Source organism: Labrus bergylta, chromosome 22, assembly GCF_963930695.1.
Source record: "Labrus bergylta chromosome 22, fLabBer1.1, whole genome shotgun sequence".
NCBI classification, from domain to species: Eukaryota; Metazoa; Chordata; class Actinopteri; order Labriformes; family Labridae; genus Labrus; species Labrus bergylta.
Window position 1 is genome coordinate 18,668,923 of NC_089216.1, and position 19,357 is coordinate 18,688,279.

The 19,357-nt window shown below is 40.9% G+C and overlaps 1 protein-coding gene across 6 annotated transcripts in view; it reads right to left on the bottom strand.

Annotated features, from left to right (window-relative positions):
• The window catches only part of nrxn2b (neurexin 2b), a 784,571-nt gene that overhangs the window by 450,118 nt on the left and 315,096 nt on the right, over window positions 1–19,357 (bottom strand). For 5 of the 6 annotated variants that reach the window (XM_065950814.1, XM_065950813.1, XM_065950811.1 and 2 more), the window contains 2 exons: window positions 17,352–17,653; window positions 3,340–3,363 (listed from right to left, as the gene is read on the bottom strand). In XM_065950814.1, coding sequence (XP_065806886.1) covers window positions 3,340–3,363; window positions 17,352–17,653 — 326 coding nt within the window. The remainder of the gene's footprint in view (window positions 1–3,339; window positions 3,364–17,351; window positions 17,654–19,357) is intronic. The other variant, XM_065950810.1, reaches the window with a different exon arrangement.

Here is a 19,357-nt window from a genome sequence, read left to right on the forward strand (position 1 = left end):
GAATTCTAAATAAAGAGTTTTCAACTAAGCGATGTTTCTTGGTTAGTAAAGATTTGGGAGAGTTGGGGAACTTGGGGCGAGTACTGTTTTTGCAACAGTTACCATGGGGATGGGGGAGAGAAATGGGAGGAAGGGGGGGATTCTTAAGCTGATACCGAGAAGAGTTGAAAGGGTTGGAGGGTGAACAAAATCGGTTAGTACTTTTGTAAGTAAGGGAAAGTCAGACACAAAAATGGTTGTTAGTACAGTTACAAAAAAGGTTTGATTCAAACAGTAGATTAGTAACGCTGTTTTAGTAAATTTAGTCAATGTGATCAGTGAGGATTCTTTAAAAGTCCTCTGCAATTTGATTGCTCAAACCAGGTCCAGATTTGGACTGAATGTGTTATTTCATGTGACAAGGGTTTGTTTTGGTTAAGAGGAAACAAAATGAACCCATTCAGGCTAAGAGGGTGACACACAAGCCATGCACTTACATGGGAAGTTGACAGGAAGAATGGGGATGTGGGGATGAGGGATTCCATTAGACAACACAAACAGACCAATTATTAAACAGAAAAAAAAACAACTTGCAAGATGCAGCAAAATGGTGAAGAAGTGGGGAAGTGAATTTAATTGCGGGGCACCGCAAACACCGGACAAATGGGGAAAGGAAAGAGCTTTCAATGGTATGGGTTATTATTTTTTTGGACAAGAATGCAACACAAAAAACCCATCGAGACACGTGTGCAACAGACTGACACGTGCTGGGCTAGAGCAGCATTTACACTGAGAGATGTGTGTGCTGATGGGAGGGTGTTCTAGCCTGGAGAGACATGCAAACAGGGTGCAGGGACACGACCACTGGGTACTGTGGGTACTGTCAGTTTGGAAAGTGGAAGTGGGACAGGATGTGACCAATCACAGATGAAATCAACGGAAATGAGAGGGTTTTTTAAAGAATAGGGAAAATTGAGAGTGGAGAGAGGACATCCATGTCTTGGTGAATAGAGAAATTAGTATTCCAATGACAGGGCGAACCATATCAACACTATCTCTGCCCTCCATGATATATGCAAAACAGCAAAAGCTGTACTCAGTCGTGATTGCAGTTCTCATTATACCTCTAGTAGAATGTCTCTGTATTCCTGATGCGAAGCTCAAAATTGCTTCATCACTTTAGTCAAATTTGAGCCAAGACTGAGTGAGTCACCACCAGATAGAGTGGCTATGCACACTCTTTCAACAGTTTTCTCTAACTCGTGTGTTATGATTGATTGGTGCAGATTTGTTCCTTGAGGCTTCAATTCTCTATTCACCCAGAAAATGAAAGTCGGTCCCCTCCCCCCACCCCCTTCACTTTTTCCCCTTTTTTTGTTTCAGCAAGATATGGCGTGAGGTCATTATTCATTTTAGTAAGTTAATTTTGAAGGTAAACTAATAGAAGTAAACAAATAAACAAAGTAAAAATCAAACAAACAAAACAGCAGAAGGGTGTGGCTAACATGTTTTATGGCCATATTGATTATATTAGGACAATTGATATATGTATGTATATATGTTAGCCATGATATATACATAACATATATACTCAATGCAATCTTTATATAAAAAAAAACAACGTAAAAAAAAAAAGATTTTAAGAGAGGGGTCAAGTTTCTTCATGCGAGGGGTGAGGCCAGTAAAGTATAAGAAATATAAGTTAGTGTTAGTGTTAATGAGGGGGCGATCGCACACAGTACAGACGTTCTCAGGCATTTCCCTTTAAGGTCTGTATCAATGGAAAAATGTCTTAGTTTATTTAATAGAGTCCAGTGAAAGGAAGTAAGACTTATGATAAATGTAAGCTAAGGCTGGTCTACAAGTCAACATTGATCACACTTAAAGCTCCTGTGAAGAACTCTGGTTTAAGCCTTTTTTGGCGGCCCCTGTGGCCAAAGCAGTTTTTGCTGATGTTTTTCTGTAACTCTTTAGAGTTTAATCACAAAACAAACTCCTCCAATTTTTTTTAAACAGTCAAAAATCTAATCTAATCTAATCTGGAAAATGAATCCACTGACACCTACCCTGCACCAGCAATTTCCAATCTTGAAAATAATGAAATAGAAAAAGTCAATCTCGTTGCTGATGGTCTCATTTGCTTTTTAGGTCATATAGAGCATTGATATAATAGCAGTCTGTTTTATAACAAGCTAAAAAAAAAAAAACTCGGAGGAGGAGCTTTAAGTACATTCAGCCTAATTCCAGTTTTAAAATAAGATCTCAGTGAGGTTTCAGTCAGAGGCTTGTTTTGGCAAACTGCACCCAGTTTGCAGCTTAATAAAAGTGTAATTGCAATTTTATTGCTTGTAATGAGCTTCATCAGTTCTCTAGGTTGGATCATTTCTGCACCTAAGTTCAAGGGACTACTAGCACATTAAAGCACTTTATTAAGTGTGTACACGCGTGAGGAAGAGAGGGAAAGTGTTCAGGTGCAGATGTGGGAACAGCTCCATCTCCATCATAAATCAGCCCAAGGCCTCTAATGGGATCGAGCCCTCATTTGAGGCCTACTTTACAGTGAGGGCTTCGGCCACTAAATCAGGAGTTGTAAATACTCTTCATGACTCTATAAAGCACAGGATGGCTGGCCTAGATAACAAGTCGCACTGCAACAGTCTGAATAAGGGTCCAGCTGAGGGTCCAGCTGAGGCGACATGGCAAGATGTCTTTGTTGTTTCATCAGTTGCCTCCCCCAAACGTTGGGAAAAGGTTTGGGGAATTAATGAAAAAAGTGTTTCTTTACTTCCTCTCACTGGAATTGCCACATGAGGCGATTTGTCTGCTTGAGAACTCTGCTGTGTACGCTCACTTCATAGGTTTTTTTTTTCTAAGAAAATAAATCAGGAGGGAACAGAGAATAACAAAAAAAATAAAGGTAACACTTTTCTTAAAATCCAATTTGGAAAAATCTTGCATTATGGTTCTTTATTTCTTCATACGGATAGTGTTTCAAGTCAAACAGAAGTCAGAAAAAACTGAAAAGGGACAGGGAAAAAACAACAAAACAAAGATAATCTTCAAAATCTAAATTGATAAAATTTCTGTTTGTTTTTTTGGGCAGACCTCTTTGGATGAACACGTCAACTGTTTTCGGGGAAGGGAAGAACTGGATGGTAATAAAAAGCAAGAACAGATATATAGAGAGGGCTAAAAGAAAAAGAAAAACAGAGAGGTGGAGTTTTTCAGCTACCTTGGAATTGATGGCGGATTGTACTTTCAGTAAAGCAAACAGAATAGAAAGAGGTAACGGAAAACCCAGGGCAAACCAAAGTATAAGACAATTAGAATGATATCTACCATATAATGCAGTTTGTTTACCATAGCGTGTCCAATGCCTGCGTGCTTCAGGAGAAAACAGGGGGAGGAGAAAGAAAAAAAAATAATGACAAACCTTAAACTCAAGAAAACACACCTCAACCCCAAAAAAGTTGTAAAGAAAAAAAAAATGTGCCTTTGGCAAAACCAGCTTCTCCATTTGAGCGAAAAATTGGAAGTAATAGTAAAATATGAAAAGAATGCATCGTTTTCCTATTGTCTAAAAACATCCAAATCAAGAAATAAAGAAAGCAATTGTACAACTGTGTTGGTTTAAATGGGTAGGCTAGAAACTAAAAGTAGTAAAGAACAGAAAAGGAATCAAAGGATAACAATACATTGTTAGTATGTAAGTCGCAGGTTAAGTAGAGAAAACAACAGATGGCTCACATTCCGTGAATGACACAGTGTTAGTTGTTGAAATCATAAAAAGGGAAAAGAAAATCCACCAATGAAAAGAATCAAATTGGAAGAATTCTGAAGCTTGTTGTTAGTAAAAGAGACAAGAGTTAGCAAATCAACTTCCACAGGGAGGGGGGGGTAGTTTAGATGAGGGGTGTTTGGAGCAGGGAAGGAAATAAGGGAGAAGTGCATTAGTATTCATAAGTATTCACTCTGGGAGGCTAATCTGGTCAGGTGGCTTGGTCGGCGATGGGGTCAAGTCCATTTTCAAAATGGCGTTCTTTAGTACTGGGCGGGGGCCAATCAAGTTTTGATGACTCGTAAAGGTGGAAATCTCTAGGGAAAATGTCCCCAGGTGGACATAAAATGGGCCGACTGTAAATATGTGTAAGAGAAAACCAAAAAAGAAATTATTGCATTGTAGAAAAACACAATCATGGTTGGAAATTTCAAAGAGAAAAGAAAAAACAATACATTCAGCATATTTTGATCATGAGAGGATGTGGAAGTGAAGAAAGATGGACAGAGGAATTTCATCGTGTGCTATCTTTGGTATCTGCAGCATCCTGGAAGAAATAGAAAAAAGGTCATTCTGTTGTGAAGTCATTTCCACTGTCAAAAGCAATCTGTGCAGCTGCTGAAAAGAGAAAAGAAGAGAAGAAGAGAAGTATACAAACTAGAAGATGAAACAGAACTACATCACTCCTGAAATGTGTTGCATAACTTATGATTGTCAGCTCTCTGTTCCATGATTCAATTTCTTTCAAACACAATGCTGCTGCTGTGTTATGCCTGCACACTTAGGCAGAAAAAAAATGTCCATTCAGGATATGATAATTATTGTCCAGTGGAATAAAGAAAATCCACTTCAAATACTGTCTCAGGACTTTTCTCTATTTGTAACATCTCTCACGGGTGACTGTGCATGTTTGCAAATGGCAGTGAGAGTGTCAAAGATCTATCGCTGAAATCTTCCCAGAGTCTTCCCTGAGGACGCAGTGGACATCTAGAGGACATCTTATATCTCCGTCTGATATTTGGAAATGTCAGCTGCCCCAGGTGACATAATTGACACAAGAATTTGGACCAAAAGTCAAAATTTACGGGGTCCTCCTTATTGTGAATATGGGATTATTATGTAATGTGGTTATTAGAATTTAAAGAACAATAACTGACAACAAAGCTCTAGATTTAATTGTTGAGATGCCACTTGTGTCTCATGTTTGTGTAAGGGTCTGCAAGTGGTTGTTCCAGTGAGTCGGCTTTGTTTCATGCACGGTAGGTAGAGTACTGTAGGTGTGTTTTTTGTGTGGGATGGATTACTATGTGTTGGTGCCATCCGTGTGGGAGTTGAGTCTAAGTGGTGAGCATAAACAAAGTCCTCCCTATGGGGCCAACGGACCCATTTCAAGCTTCATGCACACCCACTCTTTGATCCGGGGTTCATGTTGGAGTGCAGTCACCCGTCACCCACTCTGTCTAATCACTCCTCTTAATAAATTAACAAGGTAAATAAGACTCTGAGGTGGGTGTGAATTTGCATATCCAAAACCACACTGCTCTCCCGGGTGTGCGTTCTGACTGAAACTAAAGTGGATGCATCAAAGAGAGGATATGATAGGAAGCTTCAGCAATCAGCAACCAGACAATGATTAATTAAGTCCGACAAATGTACCCTAACAAAGGTGACTATGACTGTCAGCTTTTTGGGAGCTATTCAGAGACAGCCTTTGATACCGCAGAAGGGAAAAGAAATAAGAGAATACTAAGTGCGACATTCTGAATTCTTTAAGTTTTTACATCCCTCAGAGGCGTTTGATGTCTGGATGTCGAGTTTATCTGCGCATCAGTTCTTTGACGGAACAGCCGAGGGACGGCTGTGAAAAATGTATCCTTCACAAATTGCTGATGATCTTTGAAATAGCAGGATGAAATGGTGGAAAGGAGTGGGGGAAAAAAAATGGGCAGTGGAAATGAAAGGGAGAGATTACAGCTGGATTTCGGTTTGAATGGTGTCTGCATAATCTTGCGTGATGAGTGAACGACTCTGTCAGTCTACAAAGTACTGTGAGTAAGCAGTATATTCACAAGGGCATTTTTTTTTTTTTTTTTTTTTTAGATCTAAGCAGGTCTCAGTCAAGGCTTTCGCCTAAAGCGTCCAATATACAAAGGAATGAAGGATATAAAAAGAACATCAATTTAGAACTTGGTATTAAAAAACAAACTTTAATGAAAAGGAAGCTTAATATTTTCTTTGTCTACTGTTTCCTTGATGATTTATGTTGCTTTGACCTGCACTGAACATATTGTTTGCTTGTCTGTTGCATTGTCCCAATAAAGCATTGACAGTTGTTGGAACAAAACTACCATTTCTTGTTTTATGTTCACCAATAAACCTCCACAAAGACATATTTTAAAGTGTACCAAAACTGAGCCAATGAACCAATTGATGTGTAAAAGTAGATATATAGAAGTACTGAAGGCTTAGCTATTTTTACATTTTTGAAAGTGAAACATTTTCCAGTTCTTAGGTAGGATTTCTGCTGCTCAACAGCTCAGGGGTTCTTCATAGTCTGGACTGCAGTTTAACCGCTGTGCTATTTCAATGTGGAGCCATGCTGTTATAATACATCCAGAAAGTGGTTTGGAATTGTCTCTCTATTATAAGAAAGGCCTTCCCTGACATAGACGTTGTTTACTTAGCAGCACATGTTGCTCCAAAACCTGCACATGATGTCCACACCAGACCCTTACAGTGTGCTCAGTCCCAGAGAAGGCGACTGTGCGACATACCTTTAGCTGCAGGCTTCAATGATCTTAGTACTGTTGCATTGTTGTTCCATTGTCAGGATCAACCGTGCCGAACATTTGTTTTGTTTTTACGATGAAAAGTAGACAGAGTGGTGTGGTCTCGAGTTGGTTTCCAGGGTTTCAGTCATGCATTATCATATTGAAATGATGTAAGATTAAGAATAAGTATTCGAGGTGAATTTATTATTATCCTTCAAAGGAAGTCTCCAAGGACCAGGAGTCCCATATTGTCTGAGAAAGAAGGGTTTTTAAATTATGTTTGGAAACACACAACAGCTAAGAGAACCAAAAGATAAAGCTAAATCTAAATCGATCGATCTGTAAGAGAGACTAGTCATGCAAGAGTGTCAGAACTAGACCACCTCACTCCTTCCTAAATGACTAATTTTACTCTCTTAGAATACATTTCCTCTTCTTAGCACTGTGCTTGTTTCAACTTAGTCTGAAACCCAGCATGCCTGACACCCCCACTGCGACAGCCCATCAACCTCTCTGTAATTGACCCATGTGGGAAAAAAAACGAAAGCTGCTGATGTTTGCTGATGGAGGATAAAGCTCCCAGTCATGTAAACAACCAGAGGCCCCGACAAACAAGTTTGTGTTGCATCTCTCTCAAAGGGACCCCTGGGCTAAGAAATCTTCATGTATTAAATATTGAGGGATTTGGTAGGAAAAGAGGAGATATTAGCTGCTGTTACCATGGTAATTCACTTCCGGGCTTTTTGAAGCTTTGCATTTCACAAACAGGTGAAACCGTTGATGTGGCTCTTTGAACTTGCTCGCAAAAAAAAACAACATGATGCCAGTATGAGTTGGCCTGTCTTTGGCTCCCTGATCACTGTGAACTTTACTGAACTGTGGCCACCAGCGAATAAGCAGAATAAATATTTAATGACAAAACTGTGAGAATGATCAATGGATACGGCAGTAGAGCCAAGATCCCTCATTCAGATAGATATATCATTGTAACTGAGAACGTCCAAAGAATGATTACTGTTGTCTTTTAAGTTTCCAATTTGGCCCTTAAGAAATAAGCAATAAAACTGGTATTATTGGATAGTATTATGGGATGGGAGTGGATGGAATGGGTGCTATTTGTCATCAAGTGAAACCTCCCCAATCTGAAATAACGTCGACCGACACTTGGGAATCAGCTACGTTGTAAACATTGAAGTATAGGCTGAGTTTCTGTCGGCTGTATGACTTAGAACATAAACATTGTTAACATACATCTGCCTCGTCTTCGTGAATGTGTGGTGTATCAGGGGTTTCTTTAGGAACACAGACACTCCGTAGGTGACCCCATTAGACGGAGGGGAGTCGGGCTTCGATTCAAAATAGCTCTTTCAGGTACATTTGGTTCCACATTCATTCCAATCATCCGCTATTCACTCTAGTCCCCGTCTTTCTATATCTGGCTCCAAGTAATGGAAACTGGCAGACAGGCTTCAGGTGCAAATATAAATGTCACCGCAATTACGGCAGAGAGAGAAGTCTGCAAACAGACAGCGTGCAAGGGTGTGTGTCTCTGTATTAGTGTGTGCGTGGAGGAAAACAAACTGCAGTAGAACATTTTGTGGATTGCAATGCAGACGGTCCCAATTCTCTCTCTTTTTCCGTTGTGCTTCCTAACATCCTCATGTCTATTTCCCCATCACAGACTGACTGTCCTACTCCGTCCTTGCACAGCAGCCCTTCTGTTCCTAAAGATGCCATTAGGGTGTGTCTCAACACAATGTCAATTGGCAAGTAACATGATTGAGTACAGAATGTGTTACAGAAGAGATTCATATTAAACTAGAACATGGTCAATTACTTAATTACTGATTAAAAACCTTATATGTTTGGGTTGATTGGGTGGATATGTGCCCTGCATTTAGCCTGGCCTAGCTCAAAGCCTCATGTCTATGTAACCAGTCGGGCTTGACATACATTTCAAAAGGAATACACTTAATAACTTCCAAAGACAGATGGGTTTTCTAACTATTAGAGGGATTTTAATGCATTTCCAAATTGCCTAGAAATTCCTCTGTGTATGTAACTTTTTCTTTACTCATTATCTCTTTTAGATCTTGATCCTGTAGTGAGCACTGGTAAGCTATAGCAGGTGAACATGAATATGCATGACTCAGAGAGAGTATAGTGCCAGCTGTTTTTAACTGTAAGGCTAAAGACTGCAAAGTACCTGAAGTTTATTTTTCCCAGTATTAGTTTTTTTTTTTAGGATTAACAAGGACACTGAAATGCTACAGTCTCTACTAGAATGATTACTGACAACAAGTCTGGATAAGTTCTCTTGTGTTGTAGAGAGTCCTTGTCTGAAGCTGTGTGGAGAATCTTAAAGTAGACATAAATGTCTTTACAGCCTGGTAAAAAAAAAGTATTTACAGCTAATTTCTTCACTAGAACTCTTCTTTAAACTGAACGGGGGCTGAACGGGGGCTGAACTCTCCATTTTAAAATCCATTTGATTTAACAAAGCCTAAGAGCTATTTAAACACTTGTATAATTCAGGGTGAGGCTGAGTTGACTGACAAGTGGACACATCGTAGCTGTTTTCCAGGTGGTTAAATGCCCGCCTCTACTCCACCTCGTTTCCTGATTCTAGATTGATTGAAGGCAAGGTTTGGATAGCTTTTCCAACATAGGGAACGCCATCATTGGACCTCATAAGGCTTCTTCAGCAACCAATGGGTGATGTCACAGAGACACCATCCATGTTTATACAGTGTATGGGCACAACACCTTTTTAATTTGGATGTTGGTCATAGCTGAAATCTTTAACTATTTAAAAAAAAATGGTTTTGCTTGAGGGCTCATCTAGTTCAGGTTTCAACAATGAAACTTAATACTCATTAATGTTCGTTGAGTTTTTCTTCGTTATTCATTTTGCAAGACCCTGCACTTACTTTTATTTTGTTAAGTCATCCAACCTGCTGAACATCATCCATCGCCAGCTTCTTAGAATTAGCTATTTCTGTCTGACTTACATTTTAGTACCAGCTTCCACCTGTCTGAATGATATAATGGTGCAGAGATATGTTATCTGATTACAGGTGTGCGAGTCGGAGGGATGAATAAACATGAAAGTGCTGGAGCAGGTAATGGCAAATGAGGCTGATGAGTGAGTGAATATGAGATTGCGGGCAGATATGCTAATGCCGTGGAAATGTGATGCAAATTAGCTTTCTTTCCTGAAATACACAAAACCTCTCAGCGTTGGTATGAAGAGATTTTCAGAGTTTTTTTTTTTCAGTATGAGGGTGGTTGTGATTTCTGCAATGCAATGGGATAACCTGTGCTATAGGTGACGGCATGGGGGAAAACATAAAATGAATGCAAAAAGAATCCTTAACATGCATTCACAATCCCTATACCCCCCCACTTCCTCCTCCTCTCAGCACGGCTGGAGAACATTAGGAATACTTAAAATGTCATTGGCGGTAACTGAGAAAGGATTACGGGTGTTAGCATGTCATTATGCACATCAAACAAATCCACTATCACTGCCAGCCCTGAATAGCAATTCCTATTATCTCCATTAAAGTATGCTGCTGTATGCGTTGGCAAAGCTGAGCACTCTAAATGGTGTATTTGATTCGGCCACAAGAGGTTCAATCTGTTATTATGCTAAATGCATTATAGTGACCTTATTCAGATGCTAACGTGTGAATGGTACAGTGAAAGCTCGTCTGAATGGTGCACGTACTGGAAAGCTGATTCATGTAGGCCTTTGGTTCCAGAGTAAATTAGGAACCTTTGAGCTGATTTGTTTTTTTTAATCACATGGTATTTCAACCCCATTCTTTGTGTTTTGACTATTATTTCTTGTTCCAAACTACACAAGAACTTAAGCATGATGGGTTGCTATTGCCGTTACCTACTAAGATGGTGTTCAAGACGTTATTTTCTCTATGATATCATATTTAACTCGAGGTTTTAGCTGTTTGGTAAGGGTTAATGCAACTACTGTATTATCGCAGCCTGTTGCTAAGTGACAAGTGGCTAACAAAAATGGACTAGACAGACAGAGAGAAAATGAGAGAGCATGGGAGGGGAAGAGGAATGAGAGAGGAACTGATTGGCTTTCTCTTAGGAATTCAGGCCGCCTCTTGGAGGGTGGTTGGACGAGGAAGCGGATGGGGATGGGGAAGGAGGGCTACAGTGATGGAAGAGGACGAGGGAGAGGGAGGATAATTGTCGCCGATCATGCCTCACAGATATGGATGAAAAAAACAATCTGAACAAGTAAGTGAGGAAGAGAAAGACAAAAAAAATAACACGGAGGGGGAGTGTCAAAGCAATCTTCTATTGATTGGAGGGGAAGAGTAGGCTTTCTCATTCTGTCGGCTCTCATGTAATAAATGTCATCAATTCCCCGGCATGCTTTGGTGATGTTTCAGTAACAGCGGTTCCAGAATATCAGTCGCTGAAGGATGGATGAAAGGTTGAATGAAATCTGTGCAGAAATGTTTTGAAATTCTTCACCTTCAAGAGGAACGATGCTTTAAGAAGACCTCAGTAATGTGATGATCTACTATCAGCTCTACCGCTGTTGCTAGTTACAGTAGAAAGCAGCTAATATGATGGTTTCCCTTTAGTTTGAATCACTAGTGTTCATATCAACTTAGACTAAATGCCCTTCTCTATAGGATTTTAAGGCTTTCAAGTAGCTAAGTGAATAAAATAAAACCACTTTGCAATACCGCAGAGGATTCAGATATGGTTCACAGGGGTCACTGCCTTTGTGTAACCTAATATGTTTGTCACTGGGCCTCTCCTAAACTTGATACAGATGCGGATCAGAGCTGACTTTCTCCATCTGAACTCCAAGCACACAGTCAAACCTAGGGGCTCTTTGATCCCTTCATTAATCCATTAGCTGCTTCCAAGGTCCAAGTGCAAGGCGGAGCGGTGTTAATGGGTGGATGGACATGAAGAACATCAAGGTGGAAACAAATGGAGAGACAGTGGGAGACAAGAGAAGGGCAGATTATCCTGCAGGTGAGAGAGTAAAAGGGAAGAAATGTGGACAGTGAAGCACACAAAAAAAGGAAAAACAGGAGAGCAATAAAAGAGATATTGAGTTCAAAGGTGTCTGTGGAAGACGGCGACGCTACTGGCCCACTTCTGTGACACAGCGGTGTTGAATCATTCGGTTGTAAAGTCACATTGGGGAATTAAACGAAAGCTTGCTTTTGTTCTCCTCTCGTAGTAGAGAACAAACCGCTGTCTCTCTCCCCGCACTCCCCCAACCCCATCCTCCCACTGCTCAGATATTCCTTTAGTCTCCGACAGCACCACTATACTTTGTTTCCTACTCTCTGTTGTGCTCACAAACACACTCACCCTCTGCTTTTCATGAACAAACACAAACACAGACGTCGCAGCGCACACTTCCTTTTGCCCTGTCAGTGTGCGTCTCATGTTTCTCTCACTGCCTGCAGTGTCCTCTGGGACGCGAGTGCCTGTTAAGCTTACAGTCGGGCTACTGTGATGTGAGGCTATTCTGATTGTTGCGGTGATCGCTACATGGAAAGTTAGCCCTCCAAGAATACATTAGTATACAGATTACTGTATTTCTGTGCTCCTATCTTTCCAGTAGATCCATAGCGTGGTATCAGGCTTTTATTTCCTGGCATTGCAGAGATTGAGTTTCAATAGAACAGGTCCAAAAAATACCACATGAGAAGCAGACGCTTCATTCACAAATGTTATGTCAAAGTGACTGTAACTTAAACGCTCCTGACATTTTTTTGTTCATGCAAACGGAAAACTGAGTTGGATTCTGCAATGGTCTCTCTATTACTTTGTTGCCAATTTCACATCTTCAAGTAAACACTGCCCGTGGAATCAAGTATGATGGTAAATGGACTTGAGCTTGTATCCACCCACTCACACCCTGATGGTAGAGGAAAGTGTCCATCAGTATTAACTAATCCCATTCATACACATTTATACGCCGACGATGAAGCAGCGGGAGAAACTTGGGGTTAAGTGTCTTGCCCAAGAACACATTGGACATGTAGCTGCAGGAGCTGGGGATCGAACCCCAGACCTTCCGGTTGAGAGAGGACCGACTTGACCGATATAGCCACAGTCGACCTAAAAAGTGAATTGAAAGTTGGCAAAACTAGGTACAACTTTAATGGAATTATTAAAGTGTCCCAGGCCTTTCTTTAAATCTCTGAAATCAGAAGGAGGCGGCCATTTATTTGAAGCAGGCTGGTATTAGATTAACCAAATATTAGTGTCTGATACATGTTGGATTACAGACACAGGACAGTTTTTTCTGTTGGTTATTAATACAGCTGTGTTTGAAGGGTAAACTTTAAGTTGATTGAACATATTTAGAATCCTTGGGGAGAAAGAAAGATGATAAAATAAATAACTCTGATGCCACTGTAAACCAGCATTACTGAGGCGGCTGTGTGGATCTGATGTTTGAAGGAAAGTACTACAGTATATTAAAAAAACATGTACATATATCAATATGCCTCTTCCTGATGTGCACGATCTCTACTGCAACTGTGCAAAACACACAGAGTGATGGATTGACCTTGAGTGACTTTAATGGACGTCAAAATTTGTTTTATTTTCATTTCAGTACACGTCCATGTGTCAATGTTAAAAGTTTTCCCTGCAGAGAATATATAGTAGTGGGGGTAAGTTCATGTACATGCAGGGCTTTAGTGAACATCAGAGTGGGATTTTAAAAAGATCAGAAATCTATAGTCACAGAATGTACAGTTTAGTATTGAATATGAATGTTGTGCATGCATTTAAAGACAGCCTTCACTGCTGAACATGTGCTGGGCTGGCAGCTCATCCTTCTTATTTGACCTGTTTTCTCAGTGTGTCTGTTCTGCTGCAGTGTATCAGATATGTCTATCATTCCCCAAGAAAGCCTGACATGAGGGTTTCCATCTTTGTCTTTGCCCTTCCTTTTTTCTACTCTGTGTGTACATGGATCCCAGAGGAAGGGAAAAGGGCAAAGATGGTCACCAGTACAGAAGACTACAAGATGTCCATGATGGTGGATCATCATGTTAGGAGGGGAGGACATAAAGGAGGGATCCCTCGCTGCTTACGCTCACCAATGTTTGCACTGCACAGGCGAAACGGGTGTGTGTGTGTGTGTGTGTATTGTGCAGAGAGACTTGCACCAACAAGAGGTCAAAGCAAGTGTCCTTGCCTGCCAATCAAGTGCACACCACAGGGATTAACCAAACTCCTCAAACACACGGCTTGCATTTGCACTTCCCCCGGATTCCACCAGGTGGAGCTCTGAATCTGTGATCCTTGTTGTGCATGCAGCATGCCCCATTCCTCCCTCACTCCTCCCCTTTTCTCTCCTCTCTCTTGGCGGAGAGTCCCTATCACCTCACCTAATTCTGTCTGCTTCATTTTATGCCGCGCAAAGCTGACAAATTCATAGGGTTTGTGAAGGAGGATGGCAAATATTCACATACATAAGGAGAGACAGTCAGAGGTAGAGAGAGACAGAGAGAGAGAGAGAGAGGCTTGTGCGAGCTCACATGCTTTACTTATTTTTTGGAGCTTACTGATGCAGCGGTAGATATGCATGATGTTGCAAGAGCCATTAAGGAGAACAGACAGAGAGTGGATGAGACTTGGGAGGACCGCTGGGGCTGTACGATAACTGCGGCTGGAATCCAACGCTTGTCTCGTCGACTGCAGGCTATTTTGAAAAGCCAGATATGATGTGAGCTCCAATGGGAAGAGAGGGAGCAGACAGTAGAGCGAGAGAGCACGGTTTATGTTTTCAATTAAAGATTAGATGATGTAATTAAAAGTATCCACCAAATTAAACCTGACTTAATGCAGTTAGAGAAATAAATTCCTTGTTTTTTCCATTCACACACATTTGAATTTTATAAAAATAAAAAATAAGATGCTTGTGATTATTTTATGTTGGACTAAAAAAAAACCAGTATTGTTATGATTAGTCTGTTTCACTGGAAAGCATTACACTGTAATGTGTCCCCCTTGTCATAATCTCCTTCTGTTATCTCATTTATTGTTATTTCTGCACATGTTTTTGAGATCACAGTGTACTTTTGTTATAAACTGTGAAATATGAAACAGATACATTTGGTTGTTAAATCAAGTTTTTACCAGCTCACTCTTTTACCCAAGTTTAAGTCCTTTTTATGTTTTGATGTTCTTTAAAAGTCTTATTCATGCTTTTATCGCAACATGTCTGGTCTACTGTAATGCACTCTGACTCTGTCTCACCTACAGTCGGCGACTTCAGAGCTCTATAACACTGAGAGGCGTGCAGAGCAGATGACATCATGACATTCAAAATGTGAGGTTACAGTTTCTTCAGCCATGTTTCTTTTTCTCTTGTCTCTGACGATGTCTTGTGTGAAGCACTTTGAATTGTCCTGTTGCTGAAAAGCTCTAAATATGAAACTGGCCTTGCTTTGCCTTACAGTTAGTCCAACATGCTGCTGCTCGTCTTTAAAGCGAGAACACATCTCCCTCCACTGGCTCTTTGTTCATTTTAGGATGGATTTTAAAATGTGACTGTTTGTTTTTAAATCATTACACCTGTCAGCGCCACAATATATCATATTTATTATATTCTGACCAGTTTTTTTGAGATGTTCAAAAAACTAGGCTGAGGAGGCCATGTTTTTTTCAGATATTAATCCTAACCACTGGAACAAGCTTCTCCTGGTGGTGAACAACACAGTTAAACTGTCTTAAAAATGTCTATGTTTTATTGCTTTACACAGACTTTGTTAAGAAAACCTCAAACACTTGGAAGCATTACCTTCCAGCGTTTTATGCATATAACTGATATTAGTACAACTACATGTGTTTGATCGTTGACTTCCTGTGACCCGTGTAAATGCGAGACCTCAAAGCATCTGCAAAGTGCTCAATGATCAGCTGACTATCAGTCCGGGGAGTAAACACAGGGTCAGAGGTGGTCAATGTCATCGATACCTTTCCCTCTTTTGTCTCTTGGGAGGGATGGTAAATCTACAGGGTTCTTCAGCCGCATGTATGTCAATTAGAGTGATCCCCTGGGCATTTCAGCTGCTTTGTTAGTTAATAGAGATGGTCTGAATGCACGGTGTGGCTCGTTCATTCCTGCTCAAGTCCTAAACTGAGAATATTTTTAATAACAACCTTTAAGACATGGACTGACTTGACATACTGGCAGGATTGCTAGAGCTCCAAATAAACTCAAATTGAGAAAAATATTTGATTTTCCCAGCAGAATCCGAGCATCCAAAGCTTATTGAAAGTTAACACCAGCGCATAAAGTGATAACCAGCTGATAATGGTTTCTCAGACGAGCACGTGTGTTTATGTGCATGTGTTGCTTTCTTGCTTGATGTTCATTATGGAGCCGTGGTAGGAGGAGTCGGCTGAGGCAGTAAATCTTTAAAATTGTGCTGGCCTCCAAAAAGCCATTAAGCCAGTCTCACTCTGTTGACCACACATAGTGGAACATATTTGACCCTGACAGACAGTACATGTGTGTGTGTGAGTTTCTTTGAGTGTGTGTGTGTGTGATCATCTGCCTCTCATCCTCTGAGCAAGTCCAGCACAGGCTATTAAAACATCAGCTCCACAGGTCATGGCGAGTTCCTATTTCTAAGATAACACTGCAACACTAAGTATTATTATTGCAGCATGGGAGAAATTGCAGTGTGGTTGGCATGGAAATCTCTCCCTATAATTTTAAAGCACTTAGTTCACATTAGAAGTCACTTTTCTTTTCCTGTGGGGAGGACTGTGTACTGCGTCTACAAGTACAAGAGTTTGAAACCGTCTACTGATTTTCTTTTTCTCTTTAACTTTCTTTTAAAGATTCACAGATACGTCGATGCACCGTCTTTGTGTTAATGCATTCACATCGGGCTTGTTTGCTTTTGGGACTGCTTACAATGCCCATTATGAGATTGGACAAGCCATTCATTACAATTACCCGAAAAAAAAGAAGAAAGCAAGCAGGACAAGTGTAAGTGGAATTGATCGTATCCTCACTGCTGGTATCTGCAGCTGCCAATTGATGACCTGGCGTAACTAAAAGCTCCAGCATCCAGAGAGTTCACATTTTCTGCAGCTTGTTTTGCATTTGTGTATGTGCGCGTATAAAAAACTTTGCATGCTACCGAGACACACAGAGACACAGGTAGCTGGTGCTCTTTTTGTTTCCCATTAGCTGCGATTAAAGGTTTTGTGAAGATGTGTTCGGCAATTTGTTCAGAAGGAGTTTAAGTGCATTGTCACCTTTGATGAATTAGGGTGCATTGCATTTGTGTAGGCGAGTACATTACAGTATGTGCTTACATACCGAGCGGGGGAACTTGTTCATTAATAACCGTGCAAAAGAATGTCCTTGGTAACACCTTCAGATGTGCCTGGTCGCCTCTGATTTTAGTTTTAATGTATGTTTACTGTTAGAAAAAGTAGCATTTTGGATTGCTATGTGATGTTTCACTTCTTCTGCTTTTTAATGTTTTTGATTACAAAGGTGAGAATAATCTTGGGTCATGTTTGAAAAAAAAACAAGTTAAGAAGAAAAGCAAAAAAAACCCAGAAACAGCCTGGAGTTCAACTTCAACCTGGAATACAGAAACTTCTGTTAAGGTGAGCAGCAGGAAAGAAGAAGGAGGATGAAGAAAACACTCCCGCTGCGCTCTATAAGGAGAAGTAAAAAAAAAGGTGGAGGATTAAATCAGGCAGCAGAGAAAGGATAGGACGAGGGGCAGACAGAGCAGCCGCTCTGACCCCAGGATTCCACGGGCAGTGTTTACCTGGCGCAGGTTGCGGGTGACGCGCACATCGTGCCAGGCGTTGTCGTTGAACTTGCCGTTGACGGGCTCCACGAGGGCCTCGAACGCCCCCGAGCCCAGGTTGATGACCAGCCAGACGGCGCCGCTCTTCAGGGAGAGGTTGACGTAGTCCGCCGACTTTCCGGTGTGCAGCATGAGGCCGTTGCGTTGCAGCGTGCGGAAGGAGAGCGTGATCTCGTCCGTGCTGCTCTGGATGGGCGTCAGGGACAGGTCGTAGCAGAAGAACTCGTTGCCCTTGAAGGTGGCGACCGACTCTTCCTTCCCTGGAGAAACAAAAGACAGAAAAAAGGTTCGCTAAAATGAATAATTTTGAAATTAAACGACGTGGGTTGCTGGTTTGGCTCAGTTGTACTGCTCAGTGTCGTAAACATGCACTGGTCACAGGTTCTCCAGTCCTGTCATTATTTGGTGCAAGTCTACAAGCATACACTTCAAAACTGTTTGTATTTATGCACTCCTGAAACTATTCAAGGACAGCCTGCGCCTGAAGTGGTCCACAACATTTTTAATCACACAAGTCCCTCACAGCAAGAAGTTTCCCCTGTAAGTCACGGGTGGAGACCATTTGACCTTCAAATGACAGTACGTCGTGATGATTATAGCTTATCTAATATGGCGTACAAAGAAGATCTTTTTTTCTTCATTTTTTTGAAGGGGACGTTCCAGTTGACACTTTCGACTGGGAACTCGGAATTTCCTACTTCTGAGAATAACTGGAACGCAGCATAACTCGTGCTCACCTTTAGGCTTAGTTTCACCCGAGGATGCACAAGCAAGATTTTGTAACATCTGAACCAGTTCAGAGGTCAATCACACGCAACCTATATGATATACGATATGCAACCTACACATGACGTCTGTTGAGACCTGAAGACTTCAGCACAGACGCACTCAGACTCTACAGTTGAGTTGGTAGCATATTTTACCGAGATGCCTTACATTATTTCATGAAAATATTTACATATTTACATGGTGTATTCTACATTTTATTATGGGAAGTGAAGAATTATAAACTAGTCACTTTACCTTTTTTTAAGTAGAAAAACAATATGAGACCCAAATTATAGGTCATTTTAATATTCAAGGCAAAGTATTTCTAAACCTCCTACGAGACGCCTGAAGGGAAACTTTATTAAAAAGCAAGATGAAGCCAGAATTGAGATTTTTAAGGCCAAAAGTACTCAGTGAGCAGATTAACTCCTAAGCACTGGTACTGCCCTGTTTCACTCAGCGAGAAACTACTGAGAAATACTTTGGGATAAAACATATTAGTTTTGCTTATTGATTAGAGCGGACCAACATTGATCATTGATGCAGCTCTTATGCACAGAGAGCATGATTTTATTATGATATCTCCATGAGTGGATCATAAGACAAGGAATAAAACAGCAGAATGATGAATGAGCAAAGCAGACAGCTGGGTAAGGACAAGATAGGAGTGTTTTTTGAATCAGGCAGAAGAGAAGACGTTAGATACAATTAGAAGGAGAGTAAAGATGCCAAGAAGAGACAAAGTTGATTAAAAGAGTAACTCGAAAAAAAAGCCAAACAGGAGAGGCAGAAGAATGAAAAGGTGTTGACAACTCTGCTAATGTGTGTCAGTGTGTCTGCAGCAACATGGCCTCCTTCCACCGCAGAGAGCTGCACCAGTCAAAACACCCAGTTTGTACAATGGACACATGTCAAACAGCAGCCCAACAGCACCAGCAGGGGAGGACACGGTGTGCATCTGTCACAAACTGAAAAAACACCTGCTGCATCTGTCACAACAGAGAGCACCACGGCAACAACTCTTGAGACAGTGACACGTCAATCACACGAGTCAAAGAGCCGAGCCGGTGAGCAAGGGATGGACATTCATATCTTATTGTGTTTCTATTTACATACAAACTACCAGAGTGCAAGGACCTGCTGTTTTAATGATTGCAAAAACAACTGATTTGTCATCTCAGTACTTTTTGAAGCAA